The sequence below is a fragment of the Hyla sarda genome (assembly GCF_029499605.1).
Source record: "Hyla sarda isolate aHylSar1 chromosome 2 unlocalized genomic scaffold, aHylSar1.hap1 SUPER_2_unloc_2, whole genome shotgun sequence".
NCBI classification, from domain to species: Eukaryota; Metazoa; Chordata; class Amphibia; order Anura; family Hylidae; genus Hyla; species Hyla sarda.
Window position 1 is genome coordinate 567,290 of NW_026607607.1, and position 11,693 is coordinate 578,982.

The 11,693-nt window shown below is 44.9% G+C and overlaps 1 protein-coding gene across 1 annotated transcript in view; it reads right to left on the minus strand.

Moving 5' to 3' along the window:
- LOC130298365 (uncharacterized) overlaps positions 1-6,209 on the minus strand; it is a 96,543-nt gene extending 90,334 nt beyond the window's left edge. Inside the window, exons 1-2 of the mRNA XM_056551298.1 lie at positions 6,151-6,209; positions 5,765-6,064 (exon numbers count right to left, since the gene is read on the minus strand). Coding sequence (XP_056407273.1) covers positions 5,765-6,064; positions 6,151-6,197 — 347 coding nt within the window. The 5' untranslated portion in view covers positions 6,198-6,209. The remainder of the gene's footprint in view (positions 1-5,764; positions 6,065-6,150) is intronic.
- Between the last annotated feature and the right edge of the window lie 5,484 nt (positions 6,210-11,693).

Below are 11,693 nucleotides of genomic sequence, written 5' to 3' on the forward strand. Positions count from 1 at the left end.
ACTATACTGCACCTAATGTGGGGGAACTATACTGCACCTAATGTGGGGAGAACTATACTGCACCAATGTGTGGGACTATACTGCACCTAATGTGGGGGAACTATACTGCACCTAATGTGGGGAGAACTATACTGCACCTAATATGGGGAGAACTATACTGCACCTAATGTGGGGGAACTATACTGCACCTAATGTGAGGAACTATACTGCACCTAATGTGGGGGAACTATACTGCACCTAATGAGGGGGGGGATTATATACTGCACCTAATGTGGGGGAACTATACTGCCAACCTAATGTGGGGAGCTTTACTGCACCTAATGTGGAGGGAACTGTACTGCACCTAATGTGGAGAGCTATACTGTACCTAATGTGGGGAACTATACTGCACCTAATGAGGGGGGGGGACTATATATTGCACCTAATGTGGGGGAACTATACTGCCAACCTAATGTGGGGATCTATACTGCACCTAATGTGGAGGGAACTGTACTGCACCTAATGTGGAGAGCTATACTGCAACTAATGTGGAGAACTATACTGCACCTCATGTGGAGAACTATACTGCACCTAATGTGGGGAGAACTATACTGCACCTAATGTGGGGAGAACTATACTGCACCTAATGTGGGGAACTATACTGCACCTAATGTGGGGAGAACTATACTGCACCTAATGTGGGGAGAACTATACTGCACCTAATGTGGGGAGAACTATACTGCACCTAATGTGGGGGACTATACTGCACCTAATGTGGGGGAACTATACTGTACCTAATATGGGGAGAACTATACTGCACCTGAAGTGGGGGAACTATACAGCCAACCTAATGTGGAGAGCTATACTGTACCTAATGTGGTGAAACTATACTGCATCTAATGTGCGGGAACTATACTGCACCTAATGAGGGGGGGGCGGGGATTATATACTGCACCTAATGTGGGGGAACTATAATGCCAGCCTAATGTGGAGAGCTATACTGCACCTAATGTGCAGGGAACTGTACTGCACCTAATGTGGAGAGCTATACTGCACCTAGTGTGGGGAGAACTATACTGCACCTAATGTGAGGAACTATACTGCACCTAATGTGGGGGAACTATACTGCACCTAATGAGGGGGGGGATTATATACTGCACCTAATGTGGGGGAACTATACTGCCAACCTAATGTGGGGAGCTTTACTGCACCTAATGTGGAGGGAACTGTACTGCACCTAATGTGGAGAGCTATACTGTACCTAATGTGGGGAACTATACTGCACCTAATGTGGGGGCACTATACTGCACCTAATGAGGGGGGGGGACTATATACTGCACCTAATGTGGGGGAACTATACTGTCAACCTAATGTGGGGAGCTATACTGTACCTAATGTGGGGAACTATACTGCACCTAATGAGGGGGGGGACTATATATTGCACCTAATGTGGGGGAACTATACTGCCAACCTAATGTGGGGATCTATACTGCACCTAATGTGGAGGGAACTGTACTGCACCTAATGTGGAGAGCTATACTGCAACTAATGTGGAGAACTATACTGCACCTAATGTGGAGAACTATACTGCACCTAATGTGGGGAGAACTATACTGCACCTAATGTGGGGAGAACTATACTGCACCTAATGTGGGGGAACTATACTGCACTGCACCTAATGTGGGGGACTATACTGCACCTAATGTGGGGAGAACTATACTGCACCTAATGTGGGGGAACTATACTGTACCTAATATGGGGAGAACTATACTGCACCTGAAGTGGGGGAACTATACAGCCAACCTAATGTGGGGGAACTATACTGCACCTAATGTGGGGGACTGTACTGCACCCAATGTGGGGGACTATACTGCACCTAATGTGGGGAGAACTATACTGCACCTAATGTGAAGAGCTATACTGCACCTAATGTGGGGGAACTATACTGCACCTAATGTGGGGAACTATACTGCACCTAATGTGGGGAACTACACTGCACCTAATGTGGGGGAACTATACTGCACCTAATGAGGGGGGACTATATACTGCACCTAATGTGGGGGAACTATACTGCCAACCTAATGTGGGGAGCTATACTGCACCTAATGTGGAGGGAACTGTACTGCACCTAATGTGGAGAGCTATACTGTACCTAATGTGGTGAACTATACTGCATCTAATGTGCGGGAACTATACTGCACCTAATGTGGGGGGGGGCGGGGATTATATACTGCACCTAATGTGGGGGGAACTATAATGCCAGCCTAATGTGGAGAGCTATACTGCACCTAATGTGCAGGGAACTGTACTGCACCTAATGTGGAGAGCTATACTGCACCTAATGTGGAGAGCTATACTGCACCTAGTGTGGGGAGAACTATACTGCACCTAATGTGGGGAGAACTATACTGCACCTAATGTGGGGAGAACTATACTGCACCTAATGTGGGGAGAACTATACTGCACCTAATGTGGGGAGAACTATACTGCACCTAATGTGGGGAGAACTATACTGCACCTAATGTGGGGAGAACTATACTGCACCTAATGTGGGGAGAACTATACTGCACCTAATGTGGGGGACTATACTGCACCTAATGTGGGGAGAACTATACTGCACCTAATGTGGGGGGAACTATACTGTACCTAATATGGGGAGAACTATACTGCACCTGAAGTGGGGGAACTATACAGCCAACCTAATGTGGGGGAACTATACTGCACCTAATGTGGGGGACTGTACTGCACCCAATGTGGGGGACTATACTGCACCTAATGTGGGGAGAACTATACTGCACCTAATGTGAAGAGCTATACTGCACCTAATGTGGGGGAACTATACTGCACCTAATGTGGGGAACTACACTGCACCTAATGTGGGGGAACTATACTGCACCTAATGAGGGGGGACTATATACTGCACCTAATGTGGGGGAACTATACTGCCAACCTAATGTGGGGAGCTATACTGCACCTAATGTGGAGGGAACTGTACTGCACCTAATGTGGAGAGCTATACTGTACCTAATGTGGTGAACTATACTGCATCTAATGTGCGGGAACTATACTGCACCTAATGTGGGGGGGGGGCGGGGATTATATACTGCACCTAATGTGGGGGAACTATAATGCCAGCCTAATGTGGAGAGCTATACTGCACCTAATGTGCAGGGAACTGTACTGCACCTAATGTGGAGAGCTATACTGCACCTAATGTGGAGAGCTATACTGCACCTAGTGTGGGGAGAACTATACTGCACCTAATGTGGGGAGAACTATACTGCACCTAATGTGGGGAGAACTATACTGCACCTAATGTGGGGAGAACTATACTGCACCTAATGTGGGGAGAACTATACTGCACCTAATGTGGGGGAACTATACTGTATCTAATGTGGGGAGAACTATACTGCACCTGAAGTGGGGGAACTATACTGCACCAAATGTGGGGAGAACTATACTGCACCTAATGTGGGGGAACTATACTGCACCTTATGTGGGTGAACTATACAGCACCTGAAGTGGGGGAACTATACTGCACCTAATGTGGGGGAACTCTACTGCACCTAATGTGGGGGAACTATACTGCACTTAATGTGGGGGACTATAATGGACCTAATGTGGGGGACTATACTGCACCTAATGTGGGGAGAACTATACTGCACCTAATGTGGGGAGAACTATACTGCACCTAATGTGGGGGAACTATACAGCCAACCTAATGTGGGGGAACTATACTGCACCTAATGTGGAGAACTATACTGCACCTAATGTGGGGGACTATACTGCACCTAATGTGGGGGAACTATACTGTACCTAATGTGGGGAGAACTATACTGCACCTGAAGTGGGGGAACTATACTGCACCTAATGTGGGGAGAACTATACTGCACCTAATGTGGGGGACTATACTGCACCTAATGTGGGGGAACTATACTGTACCTAATGTGGGGAGAACTATACTGCACCTGAAGTGGGGGAACTATACTGCACCTAATGTGGGGAGAACTATACTGCACCTAATGAGGGGGACTATACTGCACCTAATGTGGGGGAACTATACTGCACCTAATGTGGGGGAACTATACTGCACACCTAATGTGGGGGAACTATACTGCACCTAATGTGGGGGAACTATACTGCACACCTAATGTGGGGGAGCTATACTCTTTACCTAATGTGGGGGGAACTATACAAAAATATAAAATTGTACTATTTTGATCCCTATAACTCTTATTTTTCTGTATATGGGGATGTGAGGGTCATTTTTTGCGCTGTGATTTGTAGTTTTTATCGGTACCATTTTTGTTTTGATGGGACTTTTCAATAGCTTTTTAGATATTTTTTTTTATAGTATTTGAAGTGACCAAAATTGTTCAAATCTAGTTAGTGCACTACTATGACTTTTGGGGCCCCACTTTTGATTTTGCCTAAGGCCACGCTAAGCCTAAAACCGGCCCTGATTATAAGGGAGTGTTGTGCCATTTTACTTTTTGAATTTGTGGTGGACTATGATCAGGTCTTGGTCGCTGACACCACTTTATTGAAACATTTGGCAAAGTACTGGTGTATTCCTTCTGTGATATATATATATATATGTATGTATAGCCACGCAAAGTGATACGCCTGTGCTCGGTGGCCGTTTGCCGGCACAATGACACAATTCTGTGGGGCTGGTATACAGTAATTTCCAGGCCTGGATTTCATCCCCAGTCCGGCCCTGTCCCAAGGATAGGGGATAAGTTTCAGATTGCGGGGGTCCGACCGCTGGGGGGCCCCGTGATCTCCTGTACGGGGCCCTGGCTCGCTGGCCAGATAGCGCAGGTTGACCGCCAGATGAAGGGGCAGCCGACACGCCCCCTCAAAAAAAGCACTATGGGAGAGCCAGAAATTGCCAAAGGCAGCGCTGCATCAGTCCCCCAAAAAATGTGAGTTCCTGGATTTAAATATCTATATTCAGGATGGCTGTTCGCATACTGCCAACTATTTTAAGGAGGTGAATGCAAACAGATACCTCGACTTTAACAGTTGCCATCTTAAATAATGGAAGAAGAACATTCCATTCGGTCAAATGAAAAGAATCCGAAGGAATTGTTCTTCCACACAAAAATACCTACAACAACTAGATAACCTGGAGGATTGTTTAAAACAAAAAGGGTATCCCAAACCCTTTATACAAGGAGCACGCCAGAGAGTGGACGAATTAGAACAAAGTGCTTGCTTGAAAAATAATAAACAGGGTAATGCAGAGGGGGGTTATAATGATGAATTTGATTCTGTTTTCTAACTAGGTATTACACTTCACACACCAATATTTTTTTTTATTTTTTTTTTATTTTTTTGTATAGGTAATATCACCAGCTCATATTATTGTGTCATGATTACTGGCACCATATGTAGTCCCCCAGTTATTCTTCTTTAGATGTTTTCCGTGTCCTGTGCAGTATCTCTCCCAGAAGTCCACTTGATGGCCCCCGTGGTGGTCTACACCCCGAAGTCATCAATTTTTACTCTAAGAGAGAGTGTGCAGCTGTTTCTGGAGACGGTCAACAATAACCTCTGCATGGTGGAATAATAGGTCACGATGTTTATCAGGATCAGTAGAAGCATCACCCACTCGATGATTATGATGGGGATTTCACGGATCTCGTCCCAGTCTTCATCATTATGGAATAATTCCTTTAATGTTTCATATCCAAAATAGAAAACTACACAGACAAAAGTCAGGCCACAGCAGGTGCATCTACTATGGTGGATGACTTTTTTTGCTCCTGGTAATTTATACATCTGGATGGACTGCCCAAGGTAGTATAAGGCTTCACATGTAATGGAAATTATCGTGCTGACAAAGTGTATCCTGGGATATTCTTCGGGGGACAATACATGCATAACAGCTGTGGAAAAACAGGAGGCCCACACAATGGCCAGCAGGATCCTCTGGATCAGGACCTGATGACCCCTGAACTCTTCAGTATGCATAACCATATACTTATAAATAAGAAAGGTTAGTACCAAAGTGCCAATGGACGTCCCTATGAATCCAATTCTGAATAATATGCTTTCGGGAAAGACATTTCCCACGTCACTGTGAAGGAAAAGAAACCAATGTTATTATGGATATTTCCTCACTCCCAACCCATGAAATAAGAATCATGTGCTTGTTTATCTTACCTGATGCTCATCAGTGGCGAGGCTGCATGGCCGAGGACGACCGTCATGATGTAGCTGGTGGCAAGCCAGGCCGCACACCAAAACGCCAACAGGAGGGGGACGAACCCCAGTCCTTTTAGCTCCATTTCAGACAAGTAGAAAAAGAAGACGCTAATCTCACTATTCTCACTAATCGCACTGGAACAGACTGAAGGCTCGGGCGGCTGTCAGTGGGATGTCAGGCCTCCAGCTGTCTATGACATCACATGTGACATGTCAGAATGACTGCTTGTTTCTTTGAGCTGCCATGATTTAGTATCTGCTATAGACAGAACCTGATGTTTTTACTATGGACCTTGCAGACCTCAGAACCCAAGTAATTAGTGCAGGGGCTCCATTTTGATCATCTCATATTTCACATTATTTGAGTTCCAGGGCTCAGATACATTTGCACCCTCTATAGCAGTGGTCTTCAAGCTGTGAACCCCCAACCGCTGCAGAACCACAACTCCCAGCATGCCCAGACAGCAACTTCGCATAAGGAAATAGTCTAATTAAACTTTTCTTATATATAGAATCCCTGAAATCTCCAATCTCTCCTTTTTATTGGTTTATGATCTGTGTTACTTATTTGTAAAAAACAATGTTTCTGATTGTCTTCCCCCCACACACTTATGGGCTATCTCTTCAAACGACTTTATTTGACCTAAAGCGTATAATTGATTTACATAAATAAGCCCCTTTTCATCCAAAAGAGTGAATCTTTAATTTTAAGGAATTCTTTAAGTGCTTTATTTGACCATAATGAAGTAAAGTCAAAACTCCATGTGATTTAAAAAAAATTTTAAGTTCCTCCCATACTTAATTATCTAGATATGCATGGGTGTAGTGAGTATCCCAGCTTCCAAAATCTCAAAAATATCCTTATAACGACCCATTAGGGTATGTTCACACTACAGTGTGTGAACGGAATCTCCGCTCGCTGAATTCAGTGAGCGGAGTTTCAGACGGGCAGCCGGCGGCGGCGGTAGGACCGGGCGGCACTGAGCCGTCACCATTGACAGCTATGCAGTGCTCGCGGACTTCCATGCAAAGAATTAACATGTTCTTCCTTTGCGCGGCACAATTTCAGCGGCGGAATTGTCCGCCGCTGAAATTCCCGCAGTGTGAACGGGTCTCGCGGAGACCCATTCACACTAATGTTAAGTTCACACCGCGGAATTCGGCTCGCGAAATTACGCCCGTGGAATTCCGCGGGAATTTCGTAGTGTGAACATACCCTTAGAGAGAAAAAATAGGACTACATTTTCCCTCCTTCTCATAATAGTCTGCAATTTTAGTGCTAAAAAGTACCTAAAAAAAAAAAAAGTGCCCAACCCCCATCGTGCTCAGCTAACGTTAAAGAAACATATTTCATTCTCGTGCTTTCCTGCCCCAAAGTAGTGAATTTAATAAAGAAATAAGAGCTTGGAACCATTTTTCTGATATCCATACAGTATAGAAACATAGAATGTGTCGGCAGATAAGAACCAATTGGCCCATCTAGTCTGCCCAATAATCTGAATCCTATCAATAGTCCCTGGCCCTATCTTATATGAAGGATAGCCTTATGCCTATCCCAGGCATGTTTAAACTCCTTCACTGTATTTGCAGCGACTAGTGTTGCTCATGAATATTCGCAATTCAAATTTTAATCGCAAATATAGCATATTCGCGAATATTGCGAATATAGCACTATATATTCGTAATTAGGAATATTCGCTTATTTTTTTGCGCATATGTGAAAATTTGTGCGCATTTGCGAATATTGAGCCCTCCCTTCTTTAACCCCTTAAGGACTCAGGGTTTTTCCGTTTTTGCACTTTCGTTTTTTCCTCCTTACCTTTTAAAAATCATAACCCTTTCAATTTTTCACCTAAAAATCCATATTATGGCTTATTTTTTGCGTCGCCAATTCTACTTTGCAGTGACATTAGTCATTTTACCCAAAAATGCACGGCGAAACGGAAAAAAAAATCATTGTGCGACAAAATCGAAAAAAACACACCATTTATTAACTTTTGGGGGCTTCCGTTTCTACGCAGTGCATATTTCGGTAAAAATTACACCTTATCATTATTCTGTAGGTCCATACGGTTAAAATGATACCCTACTTATACAGGTTTGATTTTGTCGCACTTCTGGAAAAAATCATAACTACATGCAGGAAAATGTATACGTTTAAAAATGTCATCTTCTGACCTCTATAGCTTTTTTATTTTTCCACGTACAGGGCGGTATGAGGACTAATTTTTTGCGCCGTGATCTGAAGTTTTTATCGGTACCATTTTTGTTTTCATCTGACTTTTTGATCACTTTTTATTCATTTTTTAATGGTATAAAAAGTGACCAAAATACGCTTTTTTGGACTTTGGAATTTTTTTGCGCGTACGCCATTGACCATGCGGTTTAATTAATTATATATTTTTATAGTTCGGACATTTACGCACGAGGCGATACCACATATGTTTATTTTTTTATTTTTTTTACACTGTTTTATTTTTTTTATGGGAAAAGGGGGGTGATTCAAACTTTTATTAGGGAAGGGGTTAAATGACCTTTATTAACACTTTATTTTTACATTTTTTTTGCAGTGTTATAGGTCCCATAGGGACCTATAACACTGCACACACTGATCTCTTATACTGATCATTATTATCCCATAGGGACCTATAACACTGCACACACTGATCTCTTATACTGATCATTATTATCCCATAGGGACCTATAACACTGCACACACTGATCTCTCATCCTGATCACAGGCGTGTATTAACACGCCTGTGATCAGTGTTATCGGCGCATGACTGCTCCTACCTGGATCTCAGGCACGGAGCAGTCATTCGTCGATCGGACACCGAGGAGGCAGGTAAGGGCCCTCCCGGTGTCCGGTCAGCTGTTCGGGACGCCGCGATTTCACCGCGGCGGTCCCTAACAGCCCGATTGAGCAGCCGGGTCACTTTCACTTTCACAGCGGCGGTCAGCTTTGACCGCCGCTTCTAAAGGGTTAATACCGCACATCGCCGCGATCGGCGATGTGTGGTATTAGCCGCGGGTCCCGGCCGTTGATGAGCGCCGGGACCGACGCGATATGATGTAAATATACGTCCTGCGTCGTTAAGGGGTTAATGGTATAGAGAACTGTGACTAGTGCATCAACTCTGTGATTTTTTGCCCATTAAAACCAATAGGCTAATTGTGGTCTATGGGGATCTCACTGCATGTAAGATAAGCAGGACCATCTCGGCAGTACAGTGGGATGGGAAACCGTCACTGGTTCGAGTCCCAGGGTGGACAGTGTTACAGTGTTGTGGTTAAACTTTACTTTCCTGGAAAAGCTGCTGAGTTGCCCATAGCAACCAATCAAATTGCTTCCTTCATTTTTCAGAGGCTTTTTCAAAAATGAAAGAAGCGATCTGATTGGTTGCTATGGGGAACTCAGAAACTTTTCCTCTGGACAGGTTTTGATAAATCTCCTTCTATGGGGGAGATTCATCAAGACCAGTGTAGAGGAAGAGTTGTGCAGTTGCCCATAGCAACCAATCAGATTGCTTCTTTCATTTTTCACAATGCCTCTGCAAAATTAAAGAAGCGATCTGATTGGTTGCTATGGGCAACTCAGCAGCTTTTCCCCATAGACCACAATGGGCCTACTGGTTTCAATGGGCAAAAAATCATAGAGTTACTGCACTAGTCACAGTTCTCTATACCATTAACCTCTTCAGGACATAGGGTGTATGGATACGCCCTGCATTCCGAGTCCTTAAGGACCGAGGGCGTATCCATACGCCCGTGGGAATTCCGGTCCCCACCGCTAGCCGGTTGGGGACCGGAGTTGGATGCCTGCTGAAATCGTTCAGCAGGCATCGCGGCATATCGCCCAGGGAGGTCATTATGTGGGCGATGGCCGCAGATCGCTGGACAATTCAGCCCAGCGATCTGCGGCGATATTGGGTCTCCAGTGACCCGGAATTACTGGCTGATCAGGGCCGTCTCTGACGGTCCAGAACAGCCATAGCCAGCAGGGGTGAGGTGGCACTGATTCGTCGGCCCCGGGAGCTGGGGACCCCGATCCCCGGCGTCAATGTTGGGATCGGGGCCCCAGGAGCGGCGGCGGCAAGGGACTGACCTGTGTACCGGAGCAGCAGTAGGAGGTGAGTGACAGCCTCCTGCTGTTGCTTAGCAACAGCTCCCAGCATGCAAAAAGGGCATGCTGGGAGCTGTAGTTATGCAACAGCAGGAGGCAGACAACCACAACTTCCAGCATGGAAAAGTGTACCTTCAGCTGTTGTATAACTACAACTCCCAGCTTGCACAAACAGCTAAAGTGCATGCTGGAAGTTGTAGTGGTGCATCTGCTGGTTGCATAACTACAACTCCCAGCATGCCCGTTGGCTGTCGGTGACTGCTGAGAGACTGCAGTGATACATAACCACTGTGCCTACAGCTGTTGCAAAACTAAAACTCTCAGCATGTACAGTCTGTCAGCCCATGCTGGGAGTTGTAGTTTTGCAACAGCTGGATGATCCCCTCTAATGTGAACGTACAGGGTACACTCACATGGGCGAAGGTTTACAGTAAGTATCCGGCTGCAAGTTTGAGCTGCGGCAAATTTTCTGCCGCAGCTCAAACTGCCAGCGAGAAACTACTGTGAACCCCCGCCCGTGTGACTGTACCCTAAAAACACTACACTACACTAACACAAAATAAAATAAAAAGTAAAAAACACTACATATACACATACCCCTACACAGCCCCCCTCCCCTCCCCAATAAAAATGAAAAACGTCTGGTACGCCACTGTTTCCAAGACGGAGCCTCCAGCTGTTGCAAAACAACTACTCCCAGTATTACCAGACAGCCACTGACTGTTCAGGCATGCTGAGAGTTTTACAACAGCTGGAGGCACCCTGTTTGGGAATCACTGGCGTAGAATTCCCCTATGTCCACCCCTATGCAAGTCCCTAATTTAGGCCTCAAATGCTAATGGCACTCTCACTTTGGAGCCCTGTCATATTTCAAGGCAACAGTTTAGGGTCACATATGGGGTATCGCCGTACTCGGGAGAAATTGTGTTACAAATTTTGGGGGCTATTTTCTGCTTTTACCCTTTTTAAAAATGTAAAATTTTTGGGAAAACAAGCATTTTAGGTAAAAAACATTTTTTTTTTTAACCTATGCAAAAGTCGTGAAACACCTGTGGGGTATAAAGGTTCACTTAACCCCTTGTTATGTTCCCTGAGGGGTCTAGTTTCCAAAATAGTATGCCATGTGTTTTTTTTTTTTGCTGTCCTGGCACCATAGGGGCTTCCTAAATGCGGCATGCCCACAGAGCAAAATTTGCTTCCAAAAAGCCAAATGTGACTACTCCTCTTCTGAGACCTGTAGTGCACCAGCAGAGCACTTTTCACCCCCATATGGGGCGTTTTTTGATTCGGAAGATATTGGGCTTCAAATTTTGAGGGGTATTTTCTGCTATTACCCTTTTTAAAAATGTAAAATTTTTGGGAAAACAAGCATTTTAGG